Source organism: Muscardinus avellanarius (genome assembly GCF_963383645.1).
Source record: "Muscardinus avellanarius genome assembly, chromosome: 13".
Lineage (NCBI taxonomy): Eukaryota > Metazoa > Chordata > Mammalia > Rodentia > Gliridae > Muscardinus > Muscardinus avellanarius.
Window position 1 is genome coordinate 21,963,823 of NC_137799.1, and position 15,157 is coordinate 21,978,979.

Sequence of the window (15,157 nt, forward strand, 5' to 3'; positions counted from 1 at the left end):
GAGAAAGCCTACAGATCCTAAGCAAATAATGTGGCCAAGAGTCACCAACTGCTTGCCAACTCCTGCGTCAGCAGCCCCTGGCTCAGCGCAGAAGACGACCGCCCCCGAGGGGCATGGCTCTGACCCCCGCCCGCTGCGGTCTCTGCAGCCTGTCTTCCTGTGCAGTCCCAGCAGAGGGCCCTTCCATGTCTGGCTCCTCCTGCCCACACTGTGCGTGTGGGTTGTCTGTGCTGCTCGGCCTAGCACGCGTCAGTGCCGTCACTGCCCCTCCTGTGAATGCACCGACTCTCCACTCAGTGAGTCCCCGGCATCAGGGCTTCTGGTATGGGGCTGTTAATAGTGCTCTAAAAATATTTCAGTTGGCTTTAATTTTTTTTTTTTATACTGGGGATTGGCCCAGGGGTGTTCTACCTCTGATATAGACCCCTAGCTCTATTTTATTTTTATTTTGAAACAGGGTACTACTGAGTTGCTGAGGGTCTTGCTAAGTTGCTGACACTGGCCTTGAACCAGTGATCTTCCTGTCTCAGTCTCCCAAGTATTGGAATTATAGGCGTATGCCACCACGCCCAGCTCTAGGTGGCACCTTTTGAAGAACATGGCATACACTTCTGTTGGACATTGACCTGAGGGCAACCTGCTGGCTCTGGAAGCTCAGTAGAGGGGCAGCAGAGGTTCCCCCGAGTCTACCCCAACCTGGCTGGTGGCTTACTAGGCCCCTGAGGTTAAGGAGTGGTGGGAGGGCAGGCAGGGCTTGGGAGCAGCAGAGCAGAGGCCCCAGGTGTCAAGGCCCCACAGGCCCCGCACGCTGGGATAGGTCCAGGGCAGAGCAACTGTAAGCAGCTGTGACCATGGCTGTGGGTACTTATGACAAACTCTCTGGGACAGTGTTTCTCAAGGTCGGCTACGCAACCCCAGACCCATGAGTCAGCGTCCAAGGGACACAGGAGGCTCCACACAGGCTGGGCTTCCCCTGGAGATGCCAGGCATTTGCACCCACAAAGGGCCTGGGATGGCCACAGTGAAGACACTTCCTGTCTCAGTACAACTAAAAGTTTCCCAAAGTTATCTGGTCAGAGAACCCTCTACTGACAGAACAGCTGGGAAAATGTGATGCCTTGGAACCCACTTTGAGAAGGGCCTCTCTGAGGTACCGTGTTTTAACTTCATAAAGTCCCTCTGGCCCCAGAGCCTGGACCCCAGCAGCGTGCCTCAGAGGCCACTTGGGGTGTCTTGGAAGTGGATAGGAACAGCCCCTCTTCCTCCCACGCCTGGCTCTCAGCCCCACCAGCCCGCAAGGAGGGGAAAGTACTCACTGGTTTGGGAGGCTCCTTCCCCTGAAGTGGCTTCCGTGTCTGTGAGAAAGAGAGAAAGAAAGGCGGTGAGCCAGGCGCCAAGGCCAACACTGAGTGGCAGAGAGTGGAGCGGGCCACCTTGAGGCGGCCAGAAGCAGTCAGACTGTGCCCTTAGGAGATCCGCTGGGACTGGCCTGGCCTCGACGCCACCTGCCCTGGTCTGGCCTTGCTTCCCTGCCTGCTAGGCTGGGGAGGGGAGCTGCCATCAACACAGGGCATGACTGAGGCCTGGCTGCAGGGCCGGGAGCCCTGAAGCACAGCCCAGTGGCCTCCCTACCACCCTCCTGGGGTCCAGAGTCTTTTCCCACATTAGGGAGGCCTCTCCCTCCACAGCAGGAAGAGGGAGGGAATCGGAGGAGACAGGAGCTCTCTGGGACACCTAGAGGGGCCCGGGTAGGAGAAGCAGCGGAATAGGAGGTGTGACCCCTGGGTCAGCCCGCTCACCTCGGTGCGCCCGCACGTGGGTCTGGAAGCAGTTATAATACTTATACTTCTTGCCACAGATCCCACACTCGTAGGACCCTGGAAAACAAAAGAGGAGAGACCGGTCAGCAGCCCACCACTGTGACCACCAGGCCCGGACCATGGCGCCACCTCTGGGTAGACCCAACTGTGACACGGGGCAGCACGGGCCAGCAGAGACGGCCCTGGGCCAGAAGTCCTGAGGCCAGGGCCCACATCCAGGTTTGCGCCTGACTTTCTGCAGACGTTGGGCAAGAAGCACGTTTCTAGGCCTCGGTTTCAAACCTGCTGAGATGGAGCCAGTGACTTCCTCTGCCTACACCTGGAGAGGAGGGAGATGAATGGAGAGTGCTCTAAAGGGGGCGGCTGCGCCACGGGAACTCATTCCTGACGTGCCTCTCAGTGATCCCAGCAGCCCCTTTTCCAGGATGAGAAAGGTCTAAGGGGACAGACTTCCAATCGGGATGTACTGGGGTCCTTGTTCCTGTTCTACCACTTGGGAGCAGCACGATCCCGGTATTTCCTCAGACACACAGCCTCAGCCTGCTTATCCATAGAATGAGGCCCACGGGACCTCCCTCCACGACAGCTCTGTCATGCCCCTAAGAAGTGTCCAGCTTCCTCAGACACATGAGACCGAGGTGGTGTGCACACCCACCCCCAATCCCTGCAGGGCCCCCTCCCAGAAGCTGCCCACTGAAATGGCTCAACTGCCAGAGGGCGTTTCAGACAGGCCAGAGCGTGAGGCGAAGGCCCACAGCAGGAAGCCAGGCAGAGTCCATGGGAGCCAACCCGGAGGAGCCCCAGGGAAGGGAGACCTGTCCTCCTCACTCACCTGGGCCCTGTCCTGCTCTTCCTAACAGAAGGGCCAGGAAGTGTGTTCTAGAGGCCTACTGTCTGCCTTCCCGATGAGGTCTTCAAGGGATTCCGGTACCCTGCAGCCAGGTGTGGGAACCACTGATTTAGAGAGACCTGGGCCAGGGCTCGGCTCCCTCACTCACCGGCTGTCCCTCCAGTTCCTCACTGGAAAACTGTATAATGCTAGAGGGTTGATGTGAAGACCAAATACATTGAACAGTGTTCCCTGCACAGGCCGGGACGCTGGCAGCAGCCGTGGTCACTGACTGCCGCTTTTTGCCATGTCTGGGAGCTGAGACCCTCTTGCTGGACGAGGGCTCCAAGAGTCAGACTAAGCCACCGAGCACGGGACGTGGAGTCGGAATGTTAGCGTGGTGCTGCTCCCTCTTAACCGATCTCCAACGTGTCCCTCTACCTGCCGAGCCCAGTTCTTCGCCTGTCGCCTGGGCTCAGGTAGCCCTGGTCCTCTCGAGCGAGCTCAGGGTCAATGAGAGTCGGCGCCTGAGTAGCCGGCACAGAGGAGGTGCTGAGTGACAGCATCTGGTGCCGGCGCTACCGTGGGTCACTCCAAGGACGCGGTCATGCTAACACCCACGTGGAACTCGGCAGTGTGGCATGGAGGGGTTTGCACATGTCATACAGGGAAAAATATAAACACGTGGAGAGCAGCGATCAGGCTGCACGGTTCTTTGACTTGAGCCTGTGGCTGGCACCTGGCGAGGGCCCAATAAATTCACAGTGTCTTCGCTGTTGCACTCATCTCTCACCGAGTGATGATGACCTCCACTCTCTTCCGGCCACCCTCACCCACTCTTCAATAGCTCCTGCCAACTCCCCTTCAGCTGACCAAGGATTTATTGAGCATCTGCAACAGGCCAGGCTTTGAGGTCCTAACAGTGAACAGGAGCGACCCCTGCTCTCCATCTAATTGGGAGAAGGACACTGGCCCAGTGACAAACGGAGCCTGCTGTATACCAAGCACCAGTCCGGCGGGCTGCCCACAGTCAAGGAGGAGCCACACCTCAGGATTCCTCTCTGGGAAACTGTGCCCAGGGAAGGGGGTTAACAGAAATACTGTGGGTCCCTCGCACAGTGCCTGACATATAGCAAGCATTCATTAAATGTTAGCACTTAGTTCTTTTCTTTGGAATTGCTGAATGCACTCCAGAAACAGAGAACCATGGCCAACTGAACCCGAGGAACACCCCCAGCGGCCCCCATCCCGGGGAAGTACAGGACGGGAGTGGCTGCAGGTTGCGGGGTCCTGCCGAGGAGGCGGCGGCCTGCACAAGCGGCCCTGGGCCCCCTTTCCCCCTTGGCTTGTTTCAGAGTTGGGGCTCACAGGAAATGCTGCTGGACTGGTCCAGACATCACAGAATTTCCATTTCCAAATGCTCCAGCACCACTCCAGCCCCTCGGTGCCCCGGGTGCCGGCAGGGCCTGCGTGTCAGGGCGTGCAGCTGGCAGCTACGTCCAGCCGTGGCCCCCCTCATGCTGTCCCAGCTCAGGCCCTGTCCCCCGGCCTTCACGTACCAGGTGCACATCTCAATGCTTGGTCAAAAATCCAGGTCCCTGAGTACCGGCTTCGCACAGATCCGCCGTGGGAGCTGCCTTCAGGCGCTTTTCCATCTGAATTACGTAAGAAATCAGAAAAAGCCCTTAACGTTGGGGAGTGCCAGGGAGTCAGGGGAAGGGGCAAAGTCAATTTCAGTGGGGTCGGATTGCGGGCTCCAACTAGGCTTGGTCAGTCCCTGGTGCTTTTGACGCTTTGTCTCCCCAGCTGCCTGCTGGGACGGTGTCCACCTCCTCACTCCAGGACCTGTGCTGGCCCAGGGGCATCCGTGTGTGCCCTAGGGAAGCTGCAGATGGCAGAAAGCAGCCACCACAAGACCAGGATGTCTTTGTGCCTGGTACACAGCTGTCACCACCAGCATTTCCAATATGTTTTCTTTGGAACTCAACTTCCTGAATGTAACCCAGGACAAGAGGGTCATGTTTTCTCTGTCTTCTGGTTCATCGCATTATAACACAAAATCTCTCCCCCAAAACCTTCCAGCAAAATGAACCTCCACAGGGCTGTACACCACGTGTGCTGTGGTCTGTGTCCCCTGGCCTGTGGCCACTATCAGGCCAGGCTGGTACAGGGAGCCCAGAGCACCTTCTCTGATACTCTCAGCTCAGACAGGCCCTGCTCACACGCCCACTCCCTGCCCACACGCGACTTTGTCCTCTGACTCCCCAGCCATTCAGGAACCACAGCAGACACCACCCCTACCCTCTGCGAGGTGCCAGGTGTGCAGGGCGCTGTGGCTCATGTCACCCGCAATGTTTCTGACAAGGACTGGCCCCTGACCCCAAGGCACAGCGGAGGGGGCAGAGGCCAGGGTGGGTTGCAGTTTATACAGCTAGCAGGTGGTGCAGGCTTCCTGTCAGGGGCTTCTTCCATCAGCTCAGCTTGTTCTTACAATCCCGGCAGATAAGGATGATTGTCCTCATTGTTCAGTGGGGGGAAGTGAGGGCTGAAGGGGTGGCACCCCCTCCCTGCCAGAGGTCACTAGATCTGCCCTACTCCAGAGCCACAGTGCTCAAGTGCCACCGGGCTTTGCAAAGCTCCGGGAGCAGCGCCTGTGCGCAGTTCCCATGACTCGGCCCGCCTGACTCTTCTGCTCCATCGCTGTCCCATCTCCGTGCAAGTCCTCAAGAAGAGAGGCCGGGGCAACTCAGAGGCCTCCACTCTACAGGGAACCATGCTTCCAGAGGGATCCAGGGCCAGGGTTGCTCAGCTAGTGGTTGGTGAGTTAATGGGCTCATTACGCATCACCAGCCCCATGCCACCATGGCAGCTCATCAGGCTGCCCTGATGCCGAGTCAGCTGCAGGGACGGCTGGCAGCGAGGGACCAAAACACTAGGGTTGGGTTTAGAAGGTGACTGGATCTAATCGCCAGGGAGACGGTACCTTTTATGAAACCAGGATTTCCAATTCTCTGCTTTTAATCAAAATGAAGAAGGTTCTAATAGAGTTGTTAGTCAAGACACCATTCAAAATGCTGTCTGATGATACAGCCTTGTGTGATTTTTATTTATTTTTTTGGCCACACATCTTTGAAGGAGTTCAAATCATCGCTAAGTGACACCACACACGGACACACACTCCATCTGCCGCCAGCTGTGAATCTGCACACTCAGGCTTTCTAAGTGCGTTCCCTTCCGAACACCAAAGATCCGGAATGAAATGAAGGCTCAGTCTTCCTCTCATAAGAAGAGGAGAAGACATAAGCAGTAAGGAATATTAATCCGCAGATACAAGAGCCAATTGAGAAAGAAATAAAGCCCTATCCATTCCATCAAGAAGTGCATTTCGATAATTTTTTACTTTTACATTTACTATTTATCTAAATTTGTTTTTGATGAATTGCATGCTAATAACAACTCAATCTGGAAAAAAAAATGTCTTAAAACATAGAGCTTTATGATCCTAGGGATTTTTTTTTTAATTTCTATTTCAATTTATGTACCTCTTGTTGTGGCGGATGAGTGTGAAACAGTGATCAATAAAAGACTCTGAAGCATAAAAAATATATTACATTAGGATAAAACCCTGTGGGGGAAGTGGACTGGAAATATGAGTTCAAGGAGAAAAAGGAAAGACATAAAATTTCTGACTGTTAAAGATGAGCTCATTCATATGTTTTTTAAGTGACGATGGCGGATATCAAATAGCAGTGGTGTTCAACGGATTCCCCCGGATACATTTAAAGAGTGGGCTATAGCTTTATTTCCAAACTGCCACCTTAAAAAAAAATCTAATATTCCAGAAATTACATCCTTGGCAATCATTTAAACTTTGAAAAAGAAATGTTAGATGTCAACTCAAAAATGTGAAAAAAGAAAATACTGCCTTTCAAAATTCTTTTAGGAGATAATGAATAAAAAAATATTTCCCACATTGACCTTTCAGGTTCCTAGCATTCCTGGAATGGTCACCCTGGAAGTATCCACTGCCTGAGGCTTCTGATGTTTTACATTTTGGTCACCCCCCCTCGCCACACACACACACACATACCTTAAAAAGCACATTCACACCTATTACTTCTCTCTGCTGCAACAATCCTTTGGGAAAGATGGGCAGACTTCATTATATCTACTGACCATTCAAGATCCCGTGGCTCAGAGAGGTGAAGGGGCTTATTTAAAAACCCGGTGACTCCTGACTTTCATAAAACCCCGGAGCCATTTCCAACAGGGATTCTCCGACCAGGATCCCCTTTCCACTTCAGACCACCAGATGGAGAGGCAGTACAGAGACAAGATGTGCCTGGGAGGGCGGCCAGAACCCCTCCTTTCTGCGCGGCTGCAGCAAAGAGCTGAGTGTTGGTTCTGGCAGGCTCGGGTGTGAAGCCCTGCCAACAAGCCATTGAAACAGGAAGCTAACTATCAGCTGGCACTATAAAGCAGGGCCTGGCACCTTCGCTGCCTGTGTTTGTCACAGGCCCAGACCCACGTGGCTGTGAAGCTCTTCTGTTGCTCCTTCCAGAGCCTCAACCCAGCTGCTGCCTGCTGGCTGAAGCCCCATCCCCTCCTCTCCCTCCCTCCTTCGGTGCTCACAAACTTGTATAGAAACCATGCTGCAGAATCCAGTCTCCCATCTGGGCCTTGACTCTCTTCCTCACCCTCTCTTCTTGTTCATTTCCAGGATGGGGAACTCTCTCCCTTACAGACGTACATTCAGTGACCACGCAGCTTCCAGTCACCACGTCATCGCCCTTGCCCTCTCCACACTGGCCGGGGCTACCTGCAAAGTGTCTACTCCGTCTCCCCTTGAAATGTGGTACCCTGTGACTATTTGTACTCTCTATCTGTCCCTGTGTTGCTGCACTGTCCCCAGCTAAGAGTCCTTAGCTCTTCAAGAGGGCTCCTCCTTATGCCAAGTTACCTCTCTAGAAACAAGCTGGTTGATGCACAGCCTCCATGAGCAGAGAAGCCAGCTGAGGCTGCACTGCTGGCATCCTCACGGGCTCCTGCACCATGCCAGGAACCTCAGGACCACACAGGTCTCCATGCCCCTGGCACCCCTTCCCCCATCTCTACCTTCCGTAGGATGAAGGGCCAATGGCCCCAGCACAGAGAAGAGCACCCACTGATGAGGGCACATTCTGACCACTGTAATGAGTGCCAACATCCTAGAACCAGGAAATGGTTTGTGAGCCAGAGGTCCTGATTATTGCAAATCCAGCTGGACTTGTCTTCGTCTAGGACAAGGATGGCAAGCAGGTTTCCACTTTCAGCTGACTGCCAGGGACTTCTTGGTGTGCTGTGTGGAGGGGATTCTGAGCTACACCACGAGAGAGTTGCCAGTGATGGGTTAGTGACGTCAGCCATGAAGTTGGGGGGTGACGATGGCAGTGCTTATGTCTACCCACCGTTCTCAGAGAAGAGCTCTTGACACTTCTCCCTCTCAGGGCTGCTGTGCACCTGTCAGGCAGCACAAGCATCTGTTAACCTCTGGTTTTAACCCAATAAGGTGGTCAAGTTCAGTATCCTCTCTGTTTGTATTACTAAAAACAGAAGCACCAGGTCCTGCCTCCAAACCCCACACCAGCTCCAATGGCAGTGAGGTTATTTTTTATTTGTAATCCTGGGGACTGAACCCAAGGACTCATGCGCTTGGCAAGTGCTGTACCTCTGAGCTGCACCCCCAGCACTTCTAAAAATCTTTCATTCTGAGACAGCGTCTCACTAAGTTGCCCGGGCCAGCCTCAAACTTGTGACCCTCCTGTCTTAGCCTGGGAGAGTCACTGAGATTACAGGCATGTGCCACGGCACCCAGCTGGCAATGATGTTCTTTCCAGGAGTGAGAGACACCCTCTCGCCAAGGACTTCTCCTGGCAGCAGGGCGGTAGCAGCAGTCACTGCAAACTTGGCAGGAGGCCTGGGCACCGATGCCCCCCGGCTCTCTCAGACCGAGGAGCTGCCAAATGCCATCGCGTGTCCACGACCCGGGCTCCTCCACGGCAAGTGTCTTGGAAAATGTTTGTGTCACTGGGAACATTGTTTGTCTGACGGCTCTGAAAGGCCCAGTGAGGGCTTGGAGGCTCCTCCTGGCACAGCTCTGGGGGAGCGAACAGGAACACCATTCTATTCGGCAACAGAGCCTGACTCTGAGCCCGCGTGTGTCTGGGTGAGCACAACACGTCCGCGCCCCGCCCAGAGCCGCAGGCACCAGGCAACTCCCATGCCGGGCCACCAGGACACAGAGCGCATGGCAGGAGCTCACGCAGGGGCCTGGCTCCAACCAGCTTCCCACCCCTGGCCAGGTCCTTCCTTACTCTACTTCCAGAAATGGGTATGAAGGCGAAGTAGGAGCTACGAAGTGAGTAGACCACTTCCAACAAGGAAGATGTCCCCAAATTGGTTTGTCACTCTGAGCAACTCTCTGCTTTTCCAGAGGCCTTTGGCTGCTCCTCTATAAAATGAAGGGGTCAGCCAGGTGTGGTGGCACATGCCTGTAATCCTAGTACTTGGGAGGCTGAGACAGGAGGATCATAGGTTCAATGCCAACCTCAGCAACGTAGCAAGACCGTGTTTCAAAATAAAAAGGGCTGGGAGTGTAGCTCAGAGGTAGAATGCCCCTGGGTTCAATTTCTAACACACACACACACACACACACACACACACACACACACACAAATATGGCGGGTGGGAGTCAAGGGTGCTGAATCAACAGCAAGCATAGTCTACTACCTACTTCGGCATACAGAGCAGACATCAGCAATCAATCCTGTCACTCTCTAAAATCCTCAGCACTGAATTCCCAGCAGCGATTTACTTAGACTTGGCTCATAAGATAAAATCTACTTGCCATCTGGAGATGAGTTCAAAGGTTCCATTCTCACCTCAATGCCTATCTTTTTAAATGCCTTTCTTTCCTGGTGAAGAAGCCAAGCCAGCTGTCCCCTCAGCCTTACCCTTAGCAGAAACCACAGCCTTGGGCGGGAAGGCTTGCCTTAGGAGAATATAAAATGAGCCGCCACAACCAGCAGGGTGCGCTCTGTCCCTGCTCTGGTTCAGTCTCCAAATTGGCAGCCCCACTTTCACCTTCCCCTGGGGCTTCTACAACCTTTTAGAGCTTGTGTGGCCAGAGGAGTAACTCAGAGGCTTCGCGGGATACTCAAAGTCCCTGAATTCTAGAGAGGCTGTACAAGGACCACCAGGGACTTACAATGCCAACTTTTCTCCCCGTCCGTTTTTCTAAAATTCACGCGGGCTTTTTAGACTGAGGAAAAAACAATTACATTATACTGTGAATACTGGTACTACAGCTAGTAAAAGCTCATCCAGTGTTCACTAAGCACAGTGCCAAGAACTCTGCCTGCATTATCTTACCGTATCCTCATATAACCTTGGGAATTTGTGGCTGTAGGGCACTGAGGCACAGAGAGGACAAGCAACCTGCCCAAGTACCATCTTCCATAAGTCAGAGAGACTGGATTCAGTCCCAGTCAGGAGTGGCTCCATGTACCTCATGCAACACTGCTCCTTACAACGATGCTTAGGGGTCCCATACCACAAGGTGGCCAGGACAGGGGCCATGCCTCATTTAACAGATGAGGACGGGGAGAGAGGCTGAGGACCCCACTGCTGGGTTGGAAACCAGCACTGGGGGCCAGCACAAGGCTTGAGGGGTTTGGTGCTCTCACCACCAGGCATCCGGCCTAGGGAAGAGCCCCGGCATTTCCCAAGCCTGGCTGCTGGAGGCTTTCTGAGTGGCATCCAGACCACTGGCTCCATCCCAAGGGTCAGAATCTGCTGCCCTTCACTGGGCACCCTAAGTGGCTACTGGGTCTAATGAATCTTAACACACCATAGGCAGTAAGGGTATGTCCTCTCCTCCATTAACCAGCAGCACCGCCAGTGGTGACCAGACCTGGCTTGAGGAGAGAGTACTGATGGGGCCAGGAGTAGCCCCTGAAAAGGCTCACTCTCTCAATCTTGGTATGTAGGCCCCGCACCAGATACTTCTGGCTCACCCTGACATCTGTCACATTTGACTGGCAATATGGTATAGAGAAGCAGCTTTCTATCTCAGTCCAGGGCAGAGCACAGTCCCCTGGGACCCATGATGGACATACTGTGTGAATAAGAAATAAATCTGGGGGGTTTTGAGCTACCAAGATTTCTGGCTACCTTTAGGATCTTTTGTTACTGCAGTGGAACCTGGCCTTGTTTTAACAGTTACAGTGCCACTGTCAACATGGCTTCCCAGAAGTGAGGCCCTTGCTAGGTATTGTAGGTAGGAGTGGGGGGCATGGAGATAGAAATCAGGTAGGTCTGGGAGCTCCAAACTCTAGCGGCTTCCAACTGGATGGCAGAGACAGAGACCGGGCCACTAATTTATAAACAGTGGAAAGTGGCTTCCTGAAGGGCAAAGTAGAAACAGATCTCTCTGACCAGAGGTGATCAGGAAAGGATTCTGGGAGGAGGTGACACTGGAGCTGCCTCGCAGGATGGGTTGGATTTAGGAAATGAGCAAAGGCATTCCTAGGAAAAAGGACAGCATGAGCAAGTGCAGGAGAGCACACTGCACTGGAATGGAAGGTCTGGAAAGATCAGAGGCAGGAAGTGGGGCTGTGGAGGACCCTGGTACCATGGCTCAGACATTAGAGATGCTAGGAGCCGGTCCCAAGGTTTGCAAGCAGAGACGTAGCACGGTCAGTGCTATTTTTGCCAGGGCCTCCTTGCAGCCAGCGTGAAGAGCAGGGCATACGGGGCATGGAGAAACAAAAGCCTAAGTGTTAGCGGATGCTGCCATGACACAGTGGACTGATGATAGCCCAAGTAGCCGAGGAATGGCTGGGAAGGGAGCAGGAGGCCGACTGCAGCAGCTGGGAAGAAAAGGCGACAGGCCTTGAGTCTAAACTAGCAGAACAGACCCTGGACTCCAGCCCAGGAGGCCACACACAGAACTCACACCCACCGGCAAGACAGAGGCACTGGGAAGTGAGGAGGGGATGAGCCAGCCCTGGACCAGGAGGGCGGGCAGCGACGAGGGAGGCGGCAGCACTTCTGAGAACACGCCAGGTTCAGGAGCCACTCAGGGCGGAATTCATGAAAGCAGAAGTCTGGGCCAGACCAGATGGGGTATCTAGCCAGGCTGAGGAACGGGGCCTCAATTTCACAGAGGTTGCAAACTTGAGGCCCTAGAAATGACTCTGACCCACAAACACATTTCGTTTGGCAGAATTCAAATGTGGAATTTGTTGCCAAATTTGAAAGCCAAGAAAATCCACGTCATAATGTTCATTTCTGGCATGCAATCTGTACAGAGATCTGGCAGAGCTGAGCCCGGATCCCCACCAAGCAACCATCGACACAGCAGGTAAGAGCAGCCGCCCCATGCTCTGGAGCGTGGGGGCTCCAGCTAGACACACCCCTGCCACCTGTCCTGCTGGCCCCTCTCTCCTTATGCTGAGTAAGCACGTTTTGGGGCCTTGTTTGGTGTGTGAGTGTATAAGCCTGGCAGCAGTGTGGGGCCCTGGGGCCTCCCCCAGGGAACCGAGGAGAAGCCATGGCCAGGAAGCCATGTCCTTCCCCTGAGGCTCCTCTAGGCAGGGAAGGCCACCAGTTTATCACTGATCTGGTCCTCACCAGGAATCTGCTCTGAGCAGGACCTGGCTGGCAGCGGCCCTCTGCAGGGCCCAGACAAGGCAAGGAGGGATGAACCCACCAGGGCTTAGGAACCACAAGGCGCAAAGGGTTCATTGGCCCACAGAAGGCTCCAGGCCCCCACCTTCAACAAGGGCCTCACAATGTGCAGGGTTTTGCCCCGTCAGGCAGAAAGAGAAGAGCTCTCTGAGCAGGAGGGAGCAAGCGAGGGGAAGCCCCAGAGGGCCCCCCAGGCAAGGATGGTGCTGAGGCCATCTCCCCAGACTCAGCCCTGCACTCACGTCAGGTCCTGGCTCCCAGATGGGCACTCACCAAGGGTCTGCTGGTTGCGGACGCCGCCGATCACCACGCAGATCTCGGCAGGCACATCGCCTGTCCCGTCCTTGCCAAGCGCCTTCTTCTCCTCCTTGGCCTCGCCCTGCCAGATCACCTCCTGGATGTAGTCGTCCGGCAGCTCTGTCTTCACCTTCACCTCTGTCATCGTCCCCTGCGCGGCGCTCAGGGGGGCCTCGGCCGGCACCGGCTCCGGGCCCTCCACCTTGGTGCTCTTCTGGCTGCGCTTCAAGCGCTCCCTGGGAAAGAAGAGAGTCTGCTCAGAGGGGACCCCACACCCGCTTGCAGGCCCGAGAGGGGGCTCACCAGTGCATGGCACCAGAGACACAAGAAGCTGTGTACACAGTGAATGGTAGGGCCCCAGGCCAGTTGGCCTCCCATGCCATCTCCACAACTGCCCCAAGGCTCCTTCAAAAAAACCCTGGGCTTCCACGAAACAGTTTAGAAATCACCGGGACGGTATGGCTCCAACTCTACCCATTTTACAACTGGGGAAACTGAGGTCTAAAGAGGTCCAGATGCACCAATTGCCTCCCTGTCACCTGTATGTATCACAAATAGAGTTACCGAGGACCCAAAGGACTGTGGCTGGCAAAAATCTGTTCTCAAACTTCACTGTGCATGCATGGTTTTGCTGGGCTACGCTGGGGCCTGAGATTCTGCATTTCTAATGAGCTTTCACCCAAGCTCTTCCCTGCTCCTGTTTTGTACACGGGGAAATACAGGCCCAGGGGGCTCCTGTGGCTGTGACGTCATGGAACCAGCTCTTGGGCTCTGGGTGGCTCTTCCAATATCGCAAAGCATCCTTGAAGTAGTGAGGTCTGCACTGAGCTTATGATATGTGCATCCGTGAGCCTCCATTACAAGAAGACTTGGGGACTCAGAGCAGAGTGGTGACTTGCCCAGGACACCCCAAAAGCAGTGGCAGGCCAAGGCATGACGCCAGGACCTGGACCTCCAGTCCAGATCCATTCTCCTTTTGATGGCACGTCATCCCGCAGCCCCACATCCTTCTGGTAGGAGAAGTGTTGCCAGCCAAAAGGCGTTTCTGAGATGGGAAAGCTGAGGGATGCACATACTGGAGATCAAGTCACACTCCTGGCCTGGGGGTGCTGCCTGGCCACACTGAGCCCTCTCCGTTGCTCTGGAGAAGCTCTAGACTCAAGATCTAGACCCCCGTATCAGGGCATGCTCAGGCAAGGCCCACTGGCAAAGAAACAGGGACACCACAGAGGCGCCAGGGTGGGAGCTGGGGCCTGGCCTCTGACCCTGGATCTGCAGAGGGCCTGCTGTGCGGCTTGGCCAAGCCCCTTCCCCTCTCTGGGCCTCAGCAGCTCCTTCTATCACTGAGGCATAATTTCATCACCACTGCTGTCCTTCCTAGCTGCCACTGTCTCCCAGGTTGGATTATTAAGCAATGACAGGGAGGGCCCCAGCTAACAAGGAAGAGGCAAAGGGAGGCCATTGGGGGGAGTGCTCTGGATCACACAGTGTCCTCCACTTCACATGTCAATTTCCTAATCCCCAAAGTGTCGGTATGGGGGCCTAGGGCCATTAGAAGGTAATTTAGGTTAAATGAGGCCATGAAGATAGGGCCCCCAAGACAGGATCAGTGGCTTTACAACAAGACACCCTGCTTTCTTCTCCATTCAAGGACACAATGCAAGAGAGCAGCCTGCCAGCCAAGAAGCCACCCTCATTAGAACCCAAATAGCTATACCCTGACCTGGACCTTGAGCCTCCAGGCTGGTGGCAGGGAAGTTTCTGTCGTTTAGTTAAGCCACCCAGGGTATGGTATTCTGCTACAGCAGCTGGAGCGGACTAACTCAGAGGCAGTGACTCAGCTGGACAGAGCAGGGGTGACGAGGCAGGCTGGGGACACGTGTCCCAGCAAGTACTGCTGCTTCCTCACCCCCAGCCTTAGTTTCCCCATCTGCAACACGGAGTTAACAGGGTTGCCAAGAGGGTTTTAATCAATGAATAAACAGAAAGCACTTGGCACAGTGCCCGGTCTGCAACAGCTCTACTGCTATTAGTAATGACACCCTGCTGGCGCCTCCGATACCCAGTGCCACATCAGGATGCCCAGATGTGGTCTGAGCTCTGCCCCTTCTCCACAGCAAAAATATACAATTGGATGATCTGATCCCCTCCTAAGTCATTTCCTTTATTTATTTAGGGAGATTCCTAATGTTCCAGGTACTAACCTAAAGTACAAACACCTTTCTACTTCAGCCACTGGCATGAGAGTCCTGGCTCATCTCCATTGTACAGTCAAGGAAACAGGCTTAGAGAAAGGTGGACTAATGGGTCCAAAGGCATACAGGCGCGAGAGGCAGAACCAGCACCGGTCACAGGCAACCCAGTGCTCAGCCACGAGGCACCCGGATGGAAGGAGGATGGTTGGAAGGAGGCCTCCACCCACAGCCCTGGCGGCCACGTCATCCACTCCTAGCCTTCAGCATCCCAAACAGAGTGGGCAAGA

The 15,157-nt window shown here is 54.5% G+C and overlaps 1 protein-coding gene across 5 annotated transcripts in view; it reads right to left on the reverse strand.

Moving 5' to 3' along the window:
- Positions 1–15,157, reverse strand: part of ZNF618 (zinc finger protein 618) — a gene marked incomplete at both ends in the record, with an annotated part of 175,589 nt that overhangs the window by 45,407 nt on the left and 115,025 nt on the right. For 3 of the 5 annotated variants that reach the window (XM_080708570.1, XM_080708569.1, XM_080708572.1), the window contains 3 exons: positions 1,317–1,355; positions 1,800–1,877; positions 12,652–12,911. In XM_080708570.1, coding sequence (XP_080564696.1) covers positions 1,317–1,355; positions 1,800–1,877; positions 12,652–12,911 — 377 coding nt within the window. Of the gene's footprint in view, positions 1–1,316; positions 1,356–1,799; positions 1,878–4,208; positions 4,305–12,651; positions 12,912–15,157 lie in introns of those variants that run through there. The other 2 variants (XM_080708568.1, XM_080708571.1) reach the window with 2 other exon arrangements.